General features: G+C 47.8%; 1 protein-coding gene across 4 annotated transcripts in view; it reads right to left on the bottom strand.

Moving 5' to 3' along the window:
- Positions 1-76: 76 nt before the first annotated feature.
- The window catches only part of znf827 (zinc finger protein 827), a 38,478-nt gene continuing 15,740 nt past the window's right edge, over positions 77-22,814 (bottom strand). The window contains exons 3-15 of one of the 4 annotated variants that reach the window (XM_061274553.1): positions 21,306-21,478; positions 20,688-21,180; positions 15,515-15,784; positions 9,241-9,480; positions 8,281-8,338; positions 8,091-8,191; positions 7,268-7,405; positions 6,506-6,683; positions 5,927-6,093; positions 4,854-5,063; positions 4,610-4,787; positions 3,386-3,438; positions 3,107-3,247 (exon numbers count right to left, since the gene is read on the bottom strand). In XM_061274553.1, the coding sequence (XP_061130537.1) occupies positions 3,390-3,438; positions 4,610-4,787; positions 4,854-5,063; positions 5,927-6,093; positions 6,506-6,683; positions 7,268-7,405; positions 8,091-8,191; positions 8,281-8,338; positions 9,241-9,480; positions 15,515-15,784; positions 20,688-21,180; positions 21,306-21,478 (2,255 nt within the window). In that variant the 3' untranslated portion in view covers positions 3,107-3,247; positions 3,386-3,389. Of the gene's footprint in view, positions 3,248-3,385; positions 3,439-3,530; positions 3,601-4,600; positions 4,788-4,853; positions 5,064-5,926; positions 6,094-6,505; positions 6,684-7,267; positions 7,406-8,090; positions 8,192-8,280; positions 8,339-9,240; positions 9,481-15,514; positions 15,785-20,687; positions 21,181-21,305; positions 21,479-22,814 lie in introns of those variants that run through there. The other 3 variants (XR_009713914.1, XM_061274554.1, XM_061274552.1) reach the window with 3 other exon arrangements.

Here is a 22,814-nt window from a genome sequence, read left to right as displayed (position 1 = left end):
GGGCCCAACAATAATGTTAAGTAACTGAAGTAAGATGTCAAGAAAGTGTGATAAAACAAAAGACAAGACAATAGGACAATATTTGATGTAAGCTTTACTTTGAAATCCTGTTACATTTAGATCCGGCATGTTGAACATAAAAAGAATACCAAAGAAAACAAATACAAAAAAAAAAGTACAAATGATCTATTTACCAGTTATCGTCACAACCCTGTACAGCCTTAACCATGGAGTAATAATAATAATAATAATAATCAGGTATAAAAAAAAAAGCTTTGTACAGCATATACCAATTGTTACCAAAGCAGATGCGGTGGGTTGAGCCTTTTTTTTTGTCTCGATCGTAAAAACGCTGCTAACCAAGAAGATGCTAACTCAGGGACTGAATGTTGAGATGTCATGCTAACAGCAGGGGAGTGCAAAGTAAGCAAACCAAAATTGATGAGGCAATGCTCAAAGAAATACTTATTATTATTACTGTGTTTTTTTAAGGAGGAGTTGATTGAATTGCAACTAGCGGCTAAAAATAAATGACACTGATAGAGAGTTGGCAAAACAAAACAGCACGTGACGGATTGCATCCTAACATCACGTCCTGCGGCTACGTACGTTTTGGTCGAAAACATTTCTCTCGTCCAATCTGGCATCATTTAAAGTAGAAAATGAAGCAAAACAAACGATTGAAAATGGACAAAAAAAAGGAAGAGGAGGAGGATTCTCTTTAAAGACAAGGGATCGAGGCTTTCAAGGCCACATGATGATGTCCAGTAAAAAAACATGTAGCTCCATATTTTAAGATATTTGGGGATTTTTTTTCTCCTTTAGAATTTTGTCCATTAAATAATAGCTGATAGCTTTTATCAATTTTTGAAAAGATCTATTTTTTTTAGTATGTTAAAGATCAAATTTAGAAAAAAAAGCTAAACCAAAACTGTATGTAATTACAAGAAAATCACAAAATGTGGAGATACATGTTTTTTCACTCAGCAATGAGTAACTTAACTGCTAAAGCTTTTCAAAAATCAAATTGAATTTGAAATCAAAAGCTCTGCCGCCCTACTCTAGTCAGAACACGTCTATCGAGTCTCATTGTGAAATAAAAGTGCAGCGTTGTGCAAAAGAAACAAAACCCACAAATTTAGCCTGGGGTCCCTTTTTAGCTCCCAGGATGAGCTTTATCTGTGACTCTCCGATTCACACAATTTAATGATAGTATCCGCATGGGCGGAGCTTAAGGGTGTCTTGATTGACTTGTTTTCTTGGCAAGCACGTTTGAAGCTTTTTAAGTGCTTTCTTTCTTAGACGTGTTAACGAATGTAAGTGCAAAGTTGATGTTTTAAGGGATGGGGTGAATTTGTGACTATAAGTGATAGGCATGATAATCGATGACAGGGGGTCTTCGGTTTACAACAGTTCAGACATTCTTTCCTGATAGCCTTCGCTGTGTTCAGACTTACTTACAAATTCGGGTTTTGTCACTGCGTACCAAAACAAAATTCAGGTCCTTGGTTTACAACGGTTGCACCATAGGATGTTTGGAGGCACGCTTAGTTAGTGGCGCACTTAATGTTTATCATTTGAAAGTTTTACGTTCTGATTGAGGCAGAAATAGAGTGCAATACTTGACTGTGATGTCAGCTCATCTCTATCGATCATTATTATGGCATTGCAACAGGAGTTCAGAACACTTGGGGGGAAAAAAGACAAGATTGTAAAATTCTGATTGAATTATGCCCATCCCGTAGTTGGTGTGTCTGCTGGAATTGGATCTGCGGATGTTAGTAAAAATGTATTCCATGACAAAGGCTCAGTAAAAAGAAACAGAAGAAAACATTAAAAAGTAAAAAAAAGGCATTTTTCCATCTGTTTACCAGCCCATCCGTCCCTGTTCACACTTTTTTTTTTACATCAACAAAAATACATTCATTCAAGTCATTTTGGAACTTTTTTTTTTCTAGTTATTTAGCTTCTTTTTTGTACATAAAAATTACAAAAGCTTCAAAAAGCACCATTTGAATCGGCTCTGCGGCGACCAACCAAACTGCAGCCGGCCGCCTCTGCTAACCCGTTAGCACGGTATAGATAATTTTATCGTTGGGGATCGGGTTAGTGCAAAAATGACCTTCAATCGGGATGTCAAATTTTTCGTTTTCATTCTCATAGCTTAGCAGAAAAAAGAAGTGACGTCAGGCAGCAGCTAAGCACAACATGGTTTGACCATCGTACAAAAGAAAATGAAAAAAATTAAAAAAGATGGACCAGGGGCTACAAAACTATGTACAAGATTGATAAATAAGTGCGCGGTTTGAGGCGTCTGCTTTGGAAACGAGCCTTTGTCCGTTTCATTGGTTCCGTCTGTGTTGCACCCGACCAAAAACTCCATGTCAGCTTCCTAAGCTAGCTTGAAACACAGAAAGAGGCATGCTATCTCGATGCAGCTTGAAAACGAGCTGGAGCTAAGCGCTCGTCCAAAATGAAATTCAATCAACTCGGGAGAAGAAAAAAAAAAAAAAAGCAGCTTTTGGATATAAATGTTTTTTTTTCTGTTAGCATGTACAACTCTTAGAAATGTTTGTGGTGGTCTGATTGAAAAGAAAAGGCAAGTCAAACAGTCTCAGCCCTCTTCGTGAGTCCCAGGTAGGCCATGAAGGAGTGTTTGTGGGAGACTGGAGAGCGGGCGACGGCAGGGAGGGGCGGGGGGTGGAATGTGAAACTGTGGGTGAACAGGGTGGTGAGGGGGATCAGGTGCGCTCGCTCGCAGTTCCTGTACGGGTCCGTGTCGCCGCCCGACGGGGGCCGGGCAAGGCGAGGCCCGCCGCCGAGGGTGCGGGTCAAGGCGACGGAGCGCAGCGCCCGGGACGCGGCGAGTCGGCCCGGTGTCTCCCGGCCCGCCCCGCCGCCTCCTTCTTCCGCTGGGGGGGCGGGCGGTGCGTGCTTGAGCCTCTTGTGCAGGTTGAGGTTGTCCTTGCGCTTGCAGCGGTACGGACAGCGGTCGCAGTGGAACGGCCGCTCGCCCGTGTGCACGCGCACGTGCTCGATGAGCTTGTTGGCCGTCTTGGACAGGTAGCCGCAGCGCTCGCAGCGGTAGTGGTTGCCCAGGCGGTGGGCGCGCGCGTGGGCCTCCAGGGAGAGGCGGTCGGGCCACAGTCCCTGGCAGATGCGACAGCGGTGCTCCGTCTGGAGGTGCGTCTTCAGGTGGCACTCCATGGCCGCCGGACGACCGCTGGAGTAGATGCAGAAAGGGCACCTGCAAGAAAGGGGGAGGGAGGGAGGGAGGGATGCACACGAGAACAGTTGAAGGCGGCGGCGCGACCACCGGAGACGTCGACGGAAATCGATAGTGATGGACAGGAGGGGCGTGGGTGAGGAATGTAGCGGCACTTACATTTTTAAATAGCACCTTTCATCTGCTCTGGGCCCCAAAGCGCCTCACAAACCCTGCAGAACAGAATCACAGGGTTTTTCCCGCGTGCGTATGAAATTTAGAGGCAGCCATCTCCGCCTACTTTCAGGCCGCCTCCGATTCGAAAACAGAACATATCTTACTATTTGATCGAACTGGCACTAAATTGGGTTGTCATTTTTAACTGCAGGTGGGAGCTGCTCCAAAGAAGACCGCCAAGAGCAAGATGACGATGATGAAGATAGAGGAAAATTACAATAAAAAGAAGACAGTGAAAAAGATCATTTATATTAAAAAAAATAAAATAAAGCTTTGCTATACATGGTCATTAAAAAAAAAAGCTGTACTTTTTTCTTCTTCTTTCAAATAAAAACCTTACCACATAGTTTTTTTTAAATAAAAAGAATTGCTATACATGGAGTGTCTTTTAAAAAAAAAATAAACATAAAAAGCATGGCCTTACATGGAGTGCAACCCACACTGGAATGGGAAGATCATGCAAATTCCACACAGGAAGGGCACAACCAGAATCAAACCCACAACCGCCGTGCTGGGAGGTAGACATGCAAACCAGTTGACCACTATCCATTGTTATTTTTAAAAGCCTTACTATACATGGGAATTTGTTTTAAAAGCCTGTTTACGGTCATTTAAAAAAAAAAAAAAAAAAAAATTCCGTTAGCGTTCAAAAGCTCTCTCAACGATCCCTTCCATAGTAGGTAAACATATTGGTATGGTAACACATTGTTCGCAGTAGCATTTTAGCACGGATTAGATGGCGCATTGGTTAGAGCAGATAGTGTGTGTGCGAGCTCACACTAGTTCAAATCCTGCCACAGGCATGTTTCTTTATCCCTAGTTTGAAATTCTACTTGGAAACCCAAACTCTAAGTTGAAAGTTTTAGGGTCTCCAACCAGTACTCAAGTACTTAAACTTAAGGCAACGATGCAAATTTGGAGTTACTCAGACGGGAGTTCATAAGAGTCCCTAATTGAATACTGAGCGTCATTCTCCTGTGGGCTCCCCCTACTGGTGTAAAGCATCATTGACATGTTTGTACTGCACACGATTGTGAATAGCAATTAGCGTTGATGCTAGCTTCGTAGCTTTGCTCATGAGTTCAAAGGTGTGTGTGATGAGTGAGAGAGGGAGGGGGGAGGACGGGCGGAGTTTAGGAAAGGTGTGACTGTACTTGCTTTCCTTACTTGAGTCCTCCGGTGGGGACGCTGTGACACTTCTTGTGCTCCAGCAGTTGCTCGGGCGTCTTCAGGAACTTGTGGCACACGTCGCACTCGAACATGCGGGTGATGAGATGGATCTGCAGGTGGCGCTCATACATGCTGCGCGTCTTGCACACAAACGTGCAGAACACGCACTCGAAGCCTGAGCACAGCGATGTCAAAGTTAGCGAGTGCGACTGCTGACAATTCAGACTTTCTTTTTTTTTACCTTTATCGGCGGATTTGTCCTCCGAGCCCGAGCGGCTCCCGGAGCTGGATTGGCTGCCGCCGGAAGAGAGCGGGGCTAGTAGACTTTTGAGTTCTTCGCCGCCGCTGTGCGTGAGGTCGCCGCCCTCCGAGCTGTTGAGCGAGTCGCTGAGGGCCGAGAGGGAGGACGACGTGCTCTTGGTTTCGCTCAGGGGACTCCTCGAGTTCAGGCCTGGAAGAGATGACAATCAGAAAACTTAGCAACAAAGATGCAGATGATTTTGAGTCGTCAGATGGTACCAAAATGAACCCTGTAAAATATGCCACTTGGCTCAATAAAAGTTGGGAAGATAAAAAAAAAATAGTCATTGTGCTGAGCGTTTTATTGTAGCATGCACAACGTCGTTGTCGTCCGACAGTGACCCGTAGCCTCACATTTATCCGTTATGTAGACACACACACACATACACACACACACATCTGTGATTGAGGCCCCCGCTTTGCTGCCAGACCAATCAAGAAGCAGCATGCTATTATCGATCCACATCTTTCATTCACCAGGAAGCGAGAGCGAGGGAATTAAAGTGTGTGGGGGGGGAGGCGTGGAGGAACAGAGAGGGTCACGGCCAAAGATGGCGGAGGCGTGCCTCAACAAAGGGTTTTTGCCAAAGACGTCAGCCACGGGGAAGTGGTCCGCCTTCCCCGCTGAGTCGGGTGGCGTACGCTCGAGTTTGGACTCCGCGGGGGATCGAGCCCCTTGAACTGCAGACGCGGCGCTGAGCTCGGCCGTTCGGATCCACGCACGTAGGCGACGTGGCGCAAACGACTAGAAGGGGGCGTGAAAATCAAGATTTGCACTCTGTATTGTTTCCGTCGCTGCACGTCCAGATGGATCGTGATTTCAAAACTGGACAGATGGACCAAGTCATTAGTATATATATTAAAAAAAATATATATATATATTTTTCTAAATTATTTATTATTTTATATATATAAGAAATAGTTACCACAGCGCCACCAAAAGAGCTGTTTTTGTCGACACCGGCAAAATCCCCCGACGGACGTTTTGAAATACGGGATTTGAAAGAGATGTACCTGCGTGGCCGGTGCTTATGTGACTCTTCATGTCGCCTTCCTCCATGCACACAAAGTCGCAGACGCTGCAGCAGAGCGAGAACATCCACTGCTCCTTGTCCACATGGAGCGACATGTGGCCCACGAACTGGGCGTTGAGCTCCGTCTGGAAGCCGCAAACGTGGCAGCTGCGAGAGAAGAGCGAGAGGGAGACGCCGCGTGTCAAGCCAAGCCAGCGCGCATTCGCTAAGTGGCACAGCTTGGCTTCTCTTGAGCGCTTCCGTGCAGATCAGGCCAACGATGGATTCGGCAGAAATCGTTTCGCTCGAAAAAAGCCAGTCACGACACCTGTCTTGATGCTAAGCTATGTCTCTTGGAAATAGATAAGTGAGCAGAACGTGTACCGATGGCTGAATTATTTTTAGTCCTGACAAATGGAGCACTTTATTAATTGGTTTACAGCCAGATCATAAGGATTAAGATCTTTTCATTTGAATGTTTTGGGGGCCAAATTTATCACAGCGTCTCCCAACACAGCCAAGACTGAACTCTAATTTATTGTTAAATAAGTCAAGAGACCTAACGGCCGTTGATGATCACCTGTAATAGTAGGCGCAGTTCTTGCGCTCGGCGCCGTCGTTGACGGCGGCGACGGCGCTGACGATCTGCTCGGCGTCCGTGTTGACCAGCTTGACGGAGTGGATGGTCAGGTGCTGATTGAGGTTAGCCCTGCACTTGGCGGCGTAGGGGCACAGATGACACTTGTACTTCCTCTCCTCTGCCGCAACAACATACACAAACCTCGCGTCATGTATTCACATAGCGGCACGTGATTGCTTTGTCGAAGCACGTACGCACTCCGTTTGCCCCAAGGACACCAAGCCAGGCAACCTTTATGTCGCTGGGAGACCAAAAAGACCACCACGGTGACATATGCCCCGACTTCTGCTCTCTGTGGTGTGGCCAAGCTGCTCGCAGCCAACACGCTCAGATGGTGTGTGTGTGTGTGTGTCCAATTGTGTCGGAGGGCATTTTCTACACGGGTCTCAATTTGTGCTGTCTTTGATTAGCGCTAGGCTAACCCGACAGCAGCCCTCTTTTCAAGTGAAATTCGGCAAACGACTGGTGGATTTGGGAAGTAAAGAATTCTGGCGTGTGTGGATGCATCCTTCAAGAAGGTAATGAGACTAATGACGGTTGTAATCTCTTTAAAGGTAGGCTAATCTAGTCTAGTCACCCTCATTTACCGATGTTCGCACCGGTGCGTGTGCGTATGAATAAAGCGCTCTGCCGATGAACCGTGATGCTCGTTCGTTTCAATACCGTTTGTGACTATTTTGGTGCGTCGAAACGGCTCGTTACCTGTGTGTAGGGCAAGGTGGCGCGATAACGTCTGTTGCCTCCCAAAGACTTTGCCGCACACGGGGCACGGGTAGAGCTGCTCGTTGAGCCGCCACTTGGCGATGCCGTTGCCCGGTTCGCCGTCTTCCTTTTCCGAGTCTACAACGCATACAAAAGGACTGATGCCACCTACAGTCGGAGGACGGCACTGCAATGATCGTGATTTCATGACCAGATTATTTGTGTATCTTTCAGGAATTTGTTTTGCAATTTCAAAATGATTTTTTTTAGATGTATAATTTTCCCCACTGGCGCCAAGTGTCCAGTAGCAGCCAGACACTTTTTGATACAATGCAGCATTTTTATTAAAAAGTGTCGAAATGTACGCGGTAAGACAAGTGGAATGAGCAAGCCCGAGTGTGTTCACACAAAGAGCTGATAACGACTTAAAAGAGTGCAGTTAAGGGGAGCGAGCGGCACAAGTTCAAACGCACAAGGGAAAATGTGTGTGTGTGTGTGTGTGTGTGTGTGTGTGTGTGTAGGGGGGGTTGAATTAACTTTCAGGCCACTCTTTGACACCCAGGAGCCAATCAGATTTCCATTAACTGGCAGAGGGACAGGTAAAGCTGGCACAGGCTAATTAACCTCTGGACCGCCGGCAGCCACAGGAACGGAGACCGGGGGCGACGCCCCCGGCGAGGGGGGGGCACGGAGCCCAAAGGCTCGTTTGAGATCTAAGCGGCGAGCTGGAGCTTGACACAGTGTTGTTAATTGAGATGTGTGTGTGGAAATGCCTTTGTCTTTTCCTGTGTTTCGTGTGTGTAATGGTGTCTGTGTGTGGTACCGTTGAAAGGCGGCCGGGTGGAGGAGCCGGCCTCTGCGGGGGAGGAGCTTTTGGAGCGCGAGTTGAAGGGTGATTGTCGAAAGCACTCGTCCAAGAACGGACTGGAAAAGACGCGGAGGAGACCAAAGCGGCGTTTTACAGCAAGCACATTTTTTTTTTCTGGTTTTGTTCTTCCCAGTCATTGACTCACCTGTTAATTCCCACCATGTTGCCCCCGTCTTTGTGGTTGTTGGCTTTGCTCACTTTTTCTGAAAAAAAATGAAAACGAGCACATTTAAGAAGGTTACACATGACGATGATCGGGCTAATTTGTCGAGGGAAAAGAAGCCACACGTGCCACTTTCAAGGAGACTAGGAGCATCTCCACATGCGGCCCAGCGTACCCCCCCCCCCTCGCCGACCTTGCCACCGACGCATCTCTGAGGTCTTACCGCTGCGGGTAATTCATATTGATTGCTCATTGTGTGACAGCCTTGCAGCAAGACCCCCGCACCCACCCTGCACCATTTCCCTTTGCATCCAGATCCTCCTTTGTGGCGGTCGTCGCAGTTTGCCAGGCCCCAGAGATGCCCCGGCCTCCCTGGGTGGCACTACCCCCCCCCCCCCCCAGTTTTGTCACACCGCTCGCCAAGGACAGAGGTCTCCTTTTCACGTTGCCATGGCGATGCGGCACGGGAGAAATGTAAAGGCGGCAGGGAGGGAGGGCGGGCGGGCGGCGCAGGGATGGGGAAGTGTGTGCAGCCAAGTGTGCTTGAGCCGCCATGTCTGAAAGCGAGTCAAGGGAGACAGAACGAGAGGAGAAGAAGCGAAGGATCGGTGCGGACATTTGTACATGCCCGCCGGAGAGCGTGTAAAGGTGGGCGTGTTTGCAAGACCACGCGCGTGAATATTGTGGAAAGGAGTCCGGCCAGATGGAGAAATACAAACAAGTCAGCTGAGGGGCCACTTGTGACTTTGGACATGATGGAAACGGAAGGAAAGGCCCATTTTAGTGACTGATGTCCAAGTTTATCAAGACTCAATGTCAGCCGTGTGGTCATACGTCGCGTCCTTGACTTTACGACGGCGCCGCCGCCAAAGGACGGGAAATGGAAGGTTTTACAGCTCACGCACACACACAGACAGCCGTCCTTGGTTGCTCAAAACACACCTGACAATTTGAAGAGGAGCTCGGAGGCCATTTTGACCGAGATGTCTTGGGAGAAGAGGTCCTTTTGGGGGCGCGCTAGATGCTCCGGGGGCTCAGTCTTCTCGCGTGGCCCTAAAGTGCCGAAAGGCAGCAGGCGAGCAGGGGGAGGAGCGGGCGACGAGACTTCGGCAGGGGCCGGGTCCACCTCCATGGGCTCCGCTTTGACCTTCACCTTCTGGAAGTGGCCGTCTTTGTTGTTCTCTGTGCGGGAAGAAGACATTTGCTCTTCAGGCTTTGAGCACAAAACGGTATTCCGTCGCACAACTAGCGATGCTAGCCGTTAGCATGTCAGTGGCATCAAACAGCTCGACACCTCTTTTTTTGATGAGTTCAATATCTGCCAAACTGCTTTTGAATTTGAAACTGTGGTGACTCAAACAAGACATCTTTTGTCAAATGATAAATGCGTACAGCAGATAGCTGTCCACCTCCAGTTTGGTAACATCTGCATTAAGCCCACAACACACAGCAGCTGTCTTTAAATAGTTTCAAGTCCCTACCGACTCGCATTTAACCTCGGCGAGTCAGCCGCCGGGGACATTCCTAACAGATGCCACATCTCCCTTAACTATTTTTAGCGGGCCTGCTTCTCGTCACCTTTTCAAGTCGACTCGCTCAGCCAATCAAGCCCGTTTGCGCTCAGTCAAGCTAATCGTTGACGTCACGGCTATCGTAAACATTTGGGCCGCCGGGTTCACGCCGAGTGTTTCGCTATTTGGCGTCGGCGGCCCCCTGACAGCTCTGAGCCGCCCTCTTCCCGTCAGACGGCGGCGTGCCCTCCCGGTGGCCTCTTGCCCCAATAAACGCACAGCGCCACGCTAAATGGCTAAGCCCGGCTATTTGGACTGCTCCTTGGATTTCCTTTTTTTTTTTTTTAAGCTCATTCATCCTCTGGAAAAATCTCCCGCAGGAGCAGGTTTGATTTACTTCTGCTGATACGATTGACAGAGCAGAGAGAGAAGTTCGGATGTACGCAAGGAATCTGTACGATGAATCACATTGTTGTTACGCAGGAATACTAATGTGTGAATATTGCGATGATCATTTGGTTCAAGGCCAAAAAAGCTTCCGCACATTTGACGGCAATTAATTTTGATAGGCTGAATTGGATTTGGTGGCAAACAGATTGCAACAGTTAGGACGTGTTAATGAATACACGCCGTGCTTTTTAATTACGTTCTTTTCTGATGGTTTGAGGTTCCTATAGGAGGTCATGGAATGTTTGCCTATAGCAGGATTGAATGCAATTTTTTTTGTCAGTACTTTAAGTAAAATTTTGTACAAAAACAAGCATCTTTTTTTTAAATTAAACTTCACAATTTTTTCAAATTTCCAACTGTAATTAAAAAAAAAAAAAAAAAATTGTAAATCTTTGTTTGCAAAGACATTATTATCTCCAAATATCTCAGCAATTTTATTGTATATTATTTAAATTTCCAATTATTTTTAAAATAATTGAAAAATGACCATCTAATGTAAAATTCTGTAAAACTGAAATGACAATGCTTTAACCAATCTGTGCTTAGGCCATAACAAAGCTATAAAGCAACCTATAAAAAAAAAATTATGCTGGCATCAAACAAACAAAGGCACAAAAAACCCTTGTGGGGTTCATAAAAGTCCAGGTGTCAGTTTGATTAGAGAGCAGGACAAAGAGAAGAGCCACAGACAAGCATCAAACCCCTCTAATCCCTTAATCAGGTGGTCGTGTTGGTGTAGGAGATGCGGCGGTGGGAGGGGGCCGTGCAGGCTTTAAGGGGGCATGAGGGGTCAACCAGGGGACGCTTGAGCATCCGTCACTGGATCGCCACCCTTAACAACTAGGAGGGGGAAAAAAAAACAACACTCTAAATGTCACGGCCGCGAACTCCCACACTTGGCTGACACAAACATGTTTAGCGGCGTTACCCGGCGATGGCACGGCGCGGGTGGGAGCTATCTGCTGGGGAACACCCGTATTCCAAAGTCCACCTGTCATCACGTAAAACGAAAACATATGGCTTCACTCCTACGCCCGTGACACTTTTTCCGCTGCCATAAAAAGAAGTCCATTGCAAAATACAGTCTAACCCCCAAAATGGTACAATTCGGGAAAAATAGGAACTCCAATTTTGTACATGGCACTTTTTGCTTAGTTCAAGCGAGAGACTCACCTTAGCTTTTATAACACGCACAGGAGTTACAGAGTTGTAAAACATCACTTTTCTGTCCCTTTTGTTAAAGTCAAGTGTTGGAATATTTTAGCGAGAATGCTATAAAATATTGCAAGTCTTCCGAGAGACAAGACTAATTGCAACAGCACGTTATGAAGCTTTTAAAAAGCAAGAAAAGTGCTCCCGTCGGAACTGCTAAACATGCCTCGCATAAAAATCGGTTTAATTAACGCGACATCATTTCTGGCGTTTTTTTTGTCGTCCTTGATTTTGAAGCCACTTCTTTGTCGTTTAACCTGTAAACGAGTCCAAGCATTTTCTAGTGTGAAGGTGGCTTGTCGTTGAATGAATATGGAAAAAGGGGGGGGAAAAAAAAACATGTAATATACAAAATTCTGATAGCAATTAATAAATGATTGATGTAAAAAAAAATATATATACTCTATACGGAATAAATAAAATAAATAATAAATAAAATAACTTTTGAGGTCACTTAATGGAAGACAGAAATTAATTACAGGCGGCTAATTTTATTGACTATATTAATGTGTAAAAAAAAAAAAACACAAATCTTTACTAATTGGTTTTGGTTCGGTTGCGGACAGAGTCTGCTGTGCTTCCACTATCAAGTACGAAAAATGAAAAGTTTATAGAACTGTAGGTTGAAACGCAAGTTAAAAAAAAAAAAAAAAGGCCCCATTCAATATATTACACATAAATTTGGAATAAATTACCAGTCATTTATGGTAAAACTAAGTCAGTAAGCGCCGGAGGTTATTATGTTTTGAAGCGATAAACTCTTGACTTGCCATGTCAACAACAAGAGTGCACGTACACTGACGGCAAAACAAAGTCACGGCATTAATAACCAAAATCCGTATCGGCCCAATTTGACACCTCGGTATGAAAACCGGGCCGGCGTAGGAGTAGACGGAAGGCTAAAGAGAGGGGAAACATTGTCAAGCGGTGCCAGAAAAAGAACACCTGGGGGGAGTGGAGGGGGAGACGGCTCGATTCAAAGTGACAACACCCTCCCCTACTTGGTACATCCGAGTCTACCCCTGTCCTTGCTCTGTTATTCCGCATCCCTCCCTCCCTCCCCCACAAGCACATCTCCTTCCTCCACTCTTCTCTTCTCTTCTCTCCAACCTGCTCCTCAGACTTGGGGTGAAGAGTTCGCGCTGCTTCAAAGGGCTGCAGTATGGAGACGGCGTGTCATGTGGGAGCCTGTAGACTTCACACGCATCTGCTGCAGCTAACATTGATCGCCAAGCCAAGCAGCTTGCGCCCGACCAGAAACATAAGTCACCAAATAAGGTCAAAGCGACAAAAAATGATAGAGAGGGGGAAAAGGGCGGGGGGGCAGGACTTCAGAGATAAGGGGACGGTATGGGGGCGGGGGGGTCAGTGAACGGCCACACACTGAAGGGGGCACGGCGAGGACAGCCGCCCAAAGCTAAGCGCTAAGCTTACGTGTGATGCCAGATTACGTCATTGTTGACGATCGACATGGATGGATGTGAATCATTAAAAAAAAAAAAGAGGATGAAGTACGTATGAATGTGCAGGCAGGTCAATGGTACTCGAAGTTCCTCAATGCTCGGACTGGCTTTTAATTTGCCCGCGAACAAGCGCCAGTTAAAAATCCTCAGAAGACGACGCGCTCCGTTCCTAAGGGGCGAGCACAACGTGTGATGTCAGAGCGATGGCAAGTGACGGCTGTTACCCGCATTGATGCCACTCACCTGAGGCGTATACCAGCCTTGCCCCGCAAACACCCGTGCCCATCTGCTGGCACGCTTTTAGCCGTCGGCGCCGGGGACTGTTTAGACCAGCATAATTAGCCCCCAGACACTGCCAGTCTGTTTTTTTTAAGCAGATGTGGAAGACTGCATGAACAATGCTTGATAGAAAAAAAAAAAGCGAGGAGCGATGGATTGTAGGAAGATGAGGGGTGGGGGGGGGGGGGTGGTAGAAGAAGAAGTGACCTAGTTAAAAACGGGATGATGCAACTCACGTTACCGCACAATGTGCAGTAACGATGACAGCATGTCTTGTGTTGATTGGAACCCCTGCTACCATATCGCCGCTGATCTTTTGTGCCAACGCTTTTCAAGCTCTTGTGAATGTCGCCGTTACCGCGGACATGACCAAAGCCAGAAACCAGGTGGGCTGTGATTGGTCGTAACCCGAGCTGAACCGTGATGTCATTTTCAGTCAACACTGGTGGCAAAATGGCTGTGCCCTGAGACGGAACAAATAACACTGGGAGGAACAGCTACGAAGGTTTTAAATGTGTTTAACGCACAGGGGGGGAGGGGCCAAAACACAACGAGCGTGGATTCTGGAACATAACTCAGCGAGAAATGTGGAAGCGCTGTAACGATGACAACGTGGGCTGCATTGATTTCCCGCACACAGCTAAGACTCGCCTCCGCCCCCCCCCCCCCCCCTTCTCGATGTGATTTGCGTATTATGCATCCTTATTGCATTACGGCTGCGCTGCCGCTGACCTTTCCGCCGTGGACACAGAGAGGAGGCGATTGCGCGGACGCCCTTGAACCTCATGACTGTAATCACATGTGACTGTGAACGCGCTGACCTTTCCGTGGCCCCCTTTCTCCTCATCCTCACCCCTCCCCCACCCACCCCGGGGTCACTCCAGGGTCCAGACTCTTGTCAAGGCTGTCACTCTTCCCCAATCCTCTCCGTCTCCTGTCCCCTCCACCGCCCGTTGCCGTGGCAACCAGACACTGCGCTCCGAGGACAGAGAGCGACGCGTCGGATGAACGTTTCGATATCTCTCGCCTAACCCGGGTCAGCCGAGCTGCGGCGCAGACAATCTGACACGAGGGGAAAGTAACATCAACGACATCATCGCAAAGCAAGCCTAACTAGCGCCCGAGGTGGTCAGCAATTTACGTTTGTGACCGAGAGAGGCTTACAGAAAGTCCGCCTCGCTTTTCTCACTCGCACCAGCGGAGTACGAAGGTTGTCTGCTTGCAACATCTTATTACCGAGTTCATTATAAACATGCCACCCGGAAGGTTTGTATTTCATTCGGACGTTTTCCAAATACCAAACGGACGCTGAACTTAGCCTCTTTGGCACCCGGTTGACATTTTTAAATTGCCTGAGAGTCACTTTGCAGCGGTAGACAAACAACGCACTCCAACTAGAGCCGACATTCGCGGCAGCTCATTTTGGATTAAAACAAGCAGTGGCCTGGGCGATTTAGCAATGATGCGTCAGTGTCCGGAGGCAAAATCACTTTGCTCCATTCGCGCTTAACCGGCGAGGGGAAGTCTTGGTTGGGTTAAAACGAGCATCTCATTTTCTAATTGTTGGCCTCGCTTAAGAAATGAAAGCAGTCGCAAGTACGTTTTTGGAGCTTGTCGGCAAAACGGTACAAACAATCTGGAACAGACCAGATTCACACAAATTATATCATTCAGATTGTTTTGCTCTCAAGTGGTGTTTGTTTTTCACATCAGCGTGGGGGGAGGGGCGGAGCCCAAAAATGATTTTGTTCCTTACATTTATCTTTAAATTAATTTAATTAATTGATTATTAGACTTGTCTGCATTTATCTGGATCTCAAAAAATAAAGAAAATAAAAATAAAAAAATCAACCTACCAGAGAAAGAAGAAGAATGCCCTTTTTGCCATTTTCTTTTTGTTAACGACACGTTCACCTACTCTACCACTGAGCCGTGAGCCTTACAAAATAGTTTCAGCCCGGCGGAGTACAACCAAGAATCGAACTTGCTGATCGGCCAAACTCGAGGAACACCACAGTAAAAAATATCAATAGTAGCGCGTGACCTGGAAGCGTCAGGACGAATTCTCTCGGTAAACGCGAGCGTTTGAAGGGATACCTCCACCGAGGAGGTCATGTTGTTGTCAGACGATTTATAGACAAACTACTGGCTGGAGGTTGACGTGTGGGTCAAGGAGGATTTTGATCGTTTAACAAAGGACTGGAGATATATTTTATTATGCTTCAAGTCGCGTCTTTGATAGCAATCAAGTTCCAAGACCAAATGATGGGATCTTAACGCGGGTTTTTTTTTTTATCCTACCTGATAGCTTGATCAGCAACTCGGAGGCCACTTTCATGTTGATGTCTTGGCTCAATAAGCTGTTGGTAGCCGGGGGGCTCCCTTCCCTCGGTTTGAGGGACCCCGGACGTTCCGAAGCCGCCGACCCCGTGATAGCGTCCTGGCAGAATGTCCCGGGGAAGCTCGGCGGGATTTGACACTGGGAGGCCGGTCTAGGACTCGAGGCTTCCTCGGATTTGGGTTCTTCCTTCACGTGGAAGGGCGACTTCAGTGCCTCCCTCTGGTTGGCCGCTGCGGAGGATAAGAAGTTGTAAATCAGCAATCTGAATTGCGTACATCTTGAAATATTGAGTGAACTTCTTTTATTAGTGTTTGAAAGTGGGAAGTCCAAGTTTTGATTCCTTCTGAATAGTTTTACGGTTTTCTGGCTTTGAACATCTTAGGATTTAGGAAACTCATCCCCAACTGACAATATTGAGTTTGTTGACTTTATTCTCAACTTGCGGCCTCCTACGAGTCTGTGATCCAGTTCCATAGCGCCATCCACAAGCAGCACCGATGTGAATCACGGCGTCGTCGTCCTTATCTCGCAATCTCTGTAGGAGAAAGCTGTCACACCGTCACCGCCGCTTTTCAGACGTCTTCAACGGAATCTGGGCCACGTCTAATCCGCCTTTAGATGAATAATTAATAATTAGCCACGGAGCAACTTCTAATACAAGTCCTCTTTGTATCACACGTCGCATCTCATTACACAGTGCCGCTACAACGCAAGACAACTAGCTTCAAAATTTAGCGAACAATGTTTTCGTTCACACAGAATCCCTCTTCGGGGAACATCGCTCACCATCAGACGCTTGTCTGTCCACCGGGGCAGGAATCTGGACCATCTCACCTAACATCTTTAACAACCAAAGGCCCGCCAACCCCTTCATCCCGCCTCATCCATCTGCGGCGACTCGGGGCCCCTCTGATTAATGGCCCTCATGCCATCGGGGTGGAGGGGTCAGCAAAAAAGGGGGGGACAGGTGCTGGCGTTCCAGGCCACCCGTACGGTGAGCGATGCCACACCATGGCAAGCTGGGATTGTGTGTGCGCTACATGTGAGAGGAGTGAGGAAAAAAAAAAAGGGGGGGCTGGTGGCATGGCGACCTTCAAGTTCACGGGCAGTGGCGTGGGGGTCACAGCCTGTACCAGCTGGAAATGTCACGTCGTCGGATGTCGGCGGACAGGCTAAGTATAACCTGGTCGGCACCTGGAAGGACGTCCTCTAATTAGAAGTGTGTCGGGCCATGTTGGATCAGACCGGGGTACAGGACATTTGCACCCCCACTTTACAAAACACCTTAGAGAAAAAAACATGAGCCCATACACACGCTCGGAGGAAAACTGAAGACAAATTAAAGGTGCAAGCGGAAACAAAGAGGCCATTGCTCCCATTCCATTTGTCACAGCCATTGTGTACAGTGTAGACCACCGGCATCAAACATATGGCACGGGGGCTGTTTTCCGGCCCCATCGATGAGATTTTGCGGACCTTTACTTGACGTCAAAGTTGAATATTATTCCAGCTCCCCCACATTTGTTGTTAGGAAAGGATATCCTGAGACCCCTTGCAGATAATAAAGACTATATGACTGTGAGTACTGTTAAATTTAATGTCAAAAAGAGTTTCTTAAAATTACTCAAGGAATCGATGGAGTAACTAATAGTATAATACATTTATTTGTGACTAACCTAGATGTGAAAGAAATATGATGGGTCTTTTTTTTTCTTGAATTTTGAATGATACTTTGCTGACTCAGTAACGGACTTCAAATGTTGGTTATATTGCACTTCCTTACAGCTTGTTTCAAACTTTTAACACCCTTCGAACGAGCAACAATTCCATCCCGACAAAACTGAGCTCACGCTGCAGCCTTTTGTCTGTCGGAATCTCACCAACACAACACGGGGACGGGCGTCCAGTTTTTCTCGCGTGTCATCTTGCGAATGGAGCCGAGAAGCAGAAGGAGGGCATGTTTCTTCGCGACTCGTCATCTCGAGTAAGATCTTTTTTTTTATGCAAGTTTGAATGAACATGATGTAAAAACTATTTGATTCTGTTTGCCATTTCTAAATGTTTCGATAAGGCATAAAAGTGCCTCTTATGTCAAGGCACCAAGGTAAACCGGACTTTGAGGCAAAATAACAGGACTCCGAACCACATAAACACATCAAGGAGAAGAGCATCGACTTTTTCCTCGCATGACACCTTGCGAGGTGAGCCGAGAAGCATCTTTCTGGGTGACTGGCCATCTCCAACTCCCGAGTCAGCTCCCTTTCTGCCGCCGCCGCCGCGGCGCTATCAGTTTGTCTGCGTGTTATCACAGCCTTGTGACACCTGCCAGCGACGCTACATACATCGGCGTTCTTTTCGCCCGCGCCTCCCACCCCTCCTCGGCCGCCTCCTGCTTTTCTCGCCTCGCGCCTCATCCGTCTAGCTGCCAGCCGCTTGTCCGCCGCGCCTCACCTCTCGCTCTGCGGCCAGGCCCGCCGTCAAATAACTTCATTAGCTTTCCACCTCTGTCACGCCGGCCTGCTCTCCCTCTGACAATTGGCTGCTGTTTTATACCGGTGGAAGAAGAAGAAAGAGGAGGAGGAGGAAAAAAAAAAAAAAAAGCACAGGGCTGCGTCGGGCGGGTTTGAGAACCCAACAGGAGCTGACGGCGTGCAAGACGGCGGCGGACAGCGATGCTGATGGCTGCAGAGGAGATGTATGGACAAGAGAGGTCACGCTCAAAGGGCCTTCCTGTGCATGTGCACTCAGGTGGAAGAGGAAATGGGACGGCTTTTCAGACCCACCACGTATTATATGGACAGCGACAAAGCGGACAAGGACTCCAAATATATCAAGTACAATGTCAGCAAGGACAGACTGTTTTCATTATATCCGTCGCACGCCCACTCCGTTGCACTCGCCCACTCCATTATGAATATTTGTCCAATGCGTTTTGACCTTTTTGTCGACACGCGTGCGACGCTTTTTAGGTCACCGAACAGACTTGAGCATTCCCAACCTCGGGATTAGACATGCCTTGACTTGCAAGTTTACTTTCGTTGGTTCCGTTAAATTTTCTGTAAAGGACTTTTTACGTGATTCAGACACTTTTTAACTATTTGAAATTGTGTTACGTAAAATTGACTGGTTTCTCTCCTTGAAGCTTTCGAGCTGTTCTTCATGCGGATGATTAGCTAAGGAGGTCAATTAACTGAATCGTTACTAGCAATTAGGTCCAAATTGATGATGTTCAAATATAAAGCTGCTTCTGTTCTAGATGTGCTGGACGGTGTTAGTTTTCCGCCTGCGGTTCGAGGAGAGAATAATATGCACGGTATTCTCCTGGGGGCAACAATCATAAGAGCGACAACACCTCCCACAATGCCCCGCGTGGCAATTACTCACACCCAGCCAAGGTCGAGCTCACAGTGCCTATGTCAGAGCGGCTGGGGGGGGGAGTGGGTGATGTCTGGAGGATGCCCACATGATTAGCTCTGGTCCACTGGGCACGGGGAAGGGAGGGGGCGAGCGGCGTGGCTTTCATCTCAAAATCAAAATGTGGATCACGCCGGACGGCCCACGGCTGTGTTAGCGTGCCGTTGTGCAAAATCAAAGTGGATCGCCGCAATGCTCAATAGAAAGTCCCCTCCAAAATATGCTGCTACTGTTTTTCAAAATGGTGTCAGAAGTAGGATCCATGACACCCTCCCCCTCCCAATATTATGTCATGGTTCAGGGGGAGTTCACTGGCTTGGAGTGGATACAACTCCTCGTTTTAACATCTCTGGCTCGCTCAGATGTCACTTCATCTGTCTGGTCTTTATATCTTTCACCCGCCGCCTCCCTCGCTTGGCCTTGGGGGACCGAGGCGAGGCGGGGAACCGGGGGTGTAAAAAGTAGGAGGAATGAGCTACCCGTGAACACACTCAATCTGGCTTGCCAGGGAGAAGTGGAGTCCCGAGAGGAAGTCCCTCACCTTCCCTTCGCTCCCACCGATATTTTGAAAAGATCTGAGCCCTCGCTTCTTCTAAGTAGCCATTTTTTGAGACAAAGTATCTACTTTGTGATCACAGGGGCGGTATTCATTAAAGTCCATAATCATCTGGACTTCATCTTTTATACCCATCCGCCCACATTCACCTTGAATGACGGCCTCAACGTAAGATGTCTGCCGCCTGACACTGCGCTGACATTGGAAGAAGTCACCGCTGGCTCCTCCCTGGAGGAGCCGGGGCTTGATTGCGCAGTCTGGAAGTGAAGTGCAACTGCCATTTGGAGTCGGGGGCACAAAAAGGGGGGGCGGGGCGGAGTGGGGTGGTGGGCAGTTAGTTAACCGAGTCCTCCTAGTCCCCCCGGCGCATACTGGCTGGGTCACAGGATGGTGAGCCAAGGGCGCTAATCATTTCAAATTATAAATTCCTTTTTAATTATGAATTATGCATACATTTTTAATTAATCTAATGTTCCTGTTTTTTTTTTTTCCCGAAGATCTCAATCTAATTACGCGGCATTAAGCGCGAGATTGGCAGCCGTAGCCTCGACCCGGGCGCCGAACCTCACCTGACCTTTTTCCATCAATCTTGCTGACGTCTCTGAGTGGCTCTTTTTATATTCTGCAACACTACAAAATGCCTCTAAACAGCATCGCGGGATAAACATTCCCAAAGAACGACGCGTTTGTCACGTTGGTACAAACTATCTTTGGTTCTTTTAAAATTCAATGGCAATAAAAAAAAACAATCTCGACATGAATGGCAGCTGATTATGAAACGTGGAGTCCCAGATTAAACTATTTATATTTTTCACATAAGCCAGGGTTGAAAAGTTTAGGTTCTTTTCTTATGCTCCGATTGCATCTGAAACTGAGAATTCCCCGCTGGTCTCGTAACCTCCGCATGGCATGCTATGAATTTGTCTTCATGCAAACAATGTTTCACGGTTCAGTGTGAAGGTCTTCAGAAAACAACGATAGACGCGAGTGGCATATCAACTCGGTGTACTTTTTCAGATGGAGTGGAGCTTCACGACGCTCAACAATCACTCTGTGACTGAAAGATTTGCCCATTGATGCTAATCAGTTAGTCGTATGCTAACAATGAGAGCCCAGTTGGAAGCACCTTGATCCACCTGACAATACATGTTACGCGTACTAACCTGATAGCTTCATAAGCAGGTCAGTGGCTGTCTTGGTGGTGATGTCCGGGCTGAAGAGGGAGGCCGTGGTTGGACCGCTTGGGCCGGAGTGCACCCCGCCGCCTGCGCCCGGCAGGTCCAAGGAGTTGGCGCTGCTCCTAGGTCGCTCCCTGCCCATGCTAAATGGCGACAGGACAGACAGGTCCCGCTCCAGCGGCTCCTCCTTGACGTTGACGTGATTGGACGACGCCTCGCCCGGCGGGGACGACTGCAGCCGGGCGTCCGGATGCAGAGGGGACAGCCGGTTCCCCCTCGAGTCGGCTGGGCCGCCGGCGTCGCCCATCAGGGAGCCCTCGCCTTCCGTGTCGGTGGTGAGCTCCTCTTTCACCTTGACGTCGGTGCGGGGAAAGTGCTGATGGCAGCGCATGTGGAGCTTCAGGCTGAAGTGACGGGAGGAAGTGAAGGGGCAGAGTTCGCACTGGAACGTCTCGCCCCGGTCTTGGTGCTGATGGACCTGGGAGGAGAAGCCCAGGCGTCAAATTGATTTAGTTCGTTAGTTTAGAAGATTTAGTCGTTTCTTTACACGCGAGATCAGATTCTGAGATGTTCAGGGTTTATCGGATAGAGACGGCGACTCACCTTCATGTGGGACTTAAGATTGTCTTTGCGGGCGCAGCGGAAGGGACACAGCGGACATTGGTGGCTTTTCAAGCCGGTGTGGATGACCATGTGTCTCTTCCAGTAGCTCTTGCGCTTGATGACCAGACCGCACACAGGACACTGGAACGGTTTGCCGCCGTCTTCCGGTGAGGCTTGAGGGAAGAGACGGCACGTTTAAAAGTGACATTTACAAAAGCCCAATTAAAAGCAGCCTTTTGATGTACTGTGTGATAATGCTGCAGCTTTGTTCCTGTTAAGAAAATCAAACGGAAAGCCTTTTCAGCGTGAGGCGGGTTGGCAAGAAAATTGAACAAAGACCACTGCGGGAAATGTCAGCTGGAAACACCGGCAAAAACTTGAGGTGTTTTTATTTTTTCTAACGTCTCGATTATTGTTGTTGGCTTTATATCCGGCATCCATTACGGCTTAATTGGTCTTATTAGAAGGAGACATGATGGCATTACAAATTCTACGCGGGGCTGTCAGGACGGCTTCATGAGTATTCCGGCCGTGTTCCTCGGTAAAAAAACATCTGGTAATCAGTGTTTGGCGAAATGACTGCGCTCAGCCATTCATTGACCTGAGGTGTAAAAGCTCGAGACTGCCTATTTGCAACAATAAATGGCCATCTGCAGCCAGAGCGGAGAGGCAGGGCGGGGCGGGGGGACATTAAGCTTCTCGGCCGAAGCAAAAAAAAAAAAAAAAAAAGGTACCTCGAGACATTCTAAGATTTCGATGCTAACCTAGCGAGTAAGATGAACAAGAAAATGGTGCAGTATGCTAGCATGCTTTAGCGACGATTCACAAGACTAGCATGAAAGGCAGAGAACCCAGAGTGACGTCATTGCACAATTACGCCTTCAATCTCGAGCGCACTGTTGATTAACACAAGTGCCTTGAAGGGCTTTTGCCGACAGCGGCCCGAGAGTTCGCCGTCTACCGCCCGCACTTAAATTGTGTCTTAATAGCTCCACTTCAAAGGTATACGTCTGTGTACAATACATCATGTGCTCGTGTACAACCTTTTAAAGCGCTCACTGGCGCAGCGACCGCCGCAGCCTTCGGAAAATGTACAGAATTAAATCAACGCCTCCGGGCCACAGTGAAAATGAGTATTTATTGCACGGGGTCATTTTTGATGGTGAAGGGCTTTTCCGTATGGCTCCGTTTAGCCCAGGCCATCACTTTGAATTGTGCCGTCGCGAAAATGCATATGCAAATTGTAGCGCGTTTGCTTTACGGCGTTAAATCAATGAACAAACGAAACACCGGCGTGGCGGCGACGCTATTTGGTGTCGCTTTACGTGTGTCGTTTTCCATTTGTTGTCACACCTGAAATGTCTTCTATTAAAAATAATTAGGCAACAGTCAGTAGACTTTTTGGTCTATTTTATATTTTTTTTCTTATAATAATGACAATGACCTTGAGCACCTTGAGAATTTCTGAGCACCGAGTCATTAAATTGATGAATTTGGACATTTTGAGCC

The sequence above is a fragment of the Syngnathus typhle genome, linkage group LG3 (assembly GCF_033458585.1).
Source record: "Syngnathus typhle isolate RoL2023-S1 ecotype Sweden linkage group LG3, RoL_Styp_1.0, whole genome shotgun sequence".
NCBI classification, from domain to species: domain Eukaryota; kingdom Metazoa; phylum Chordata; class Actinopteri; order Syngnathiformes; family Syngnathidae; genus Syngnathus; species Syngnathus typhle.
This window is presented reverse-complemented; position numbering and strand designations above follow the sequence as displayed.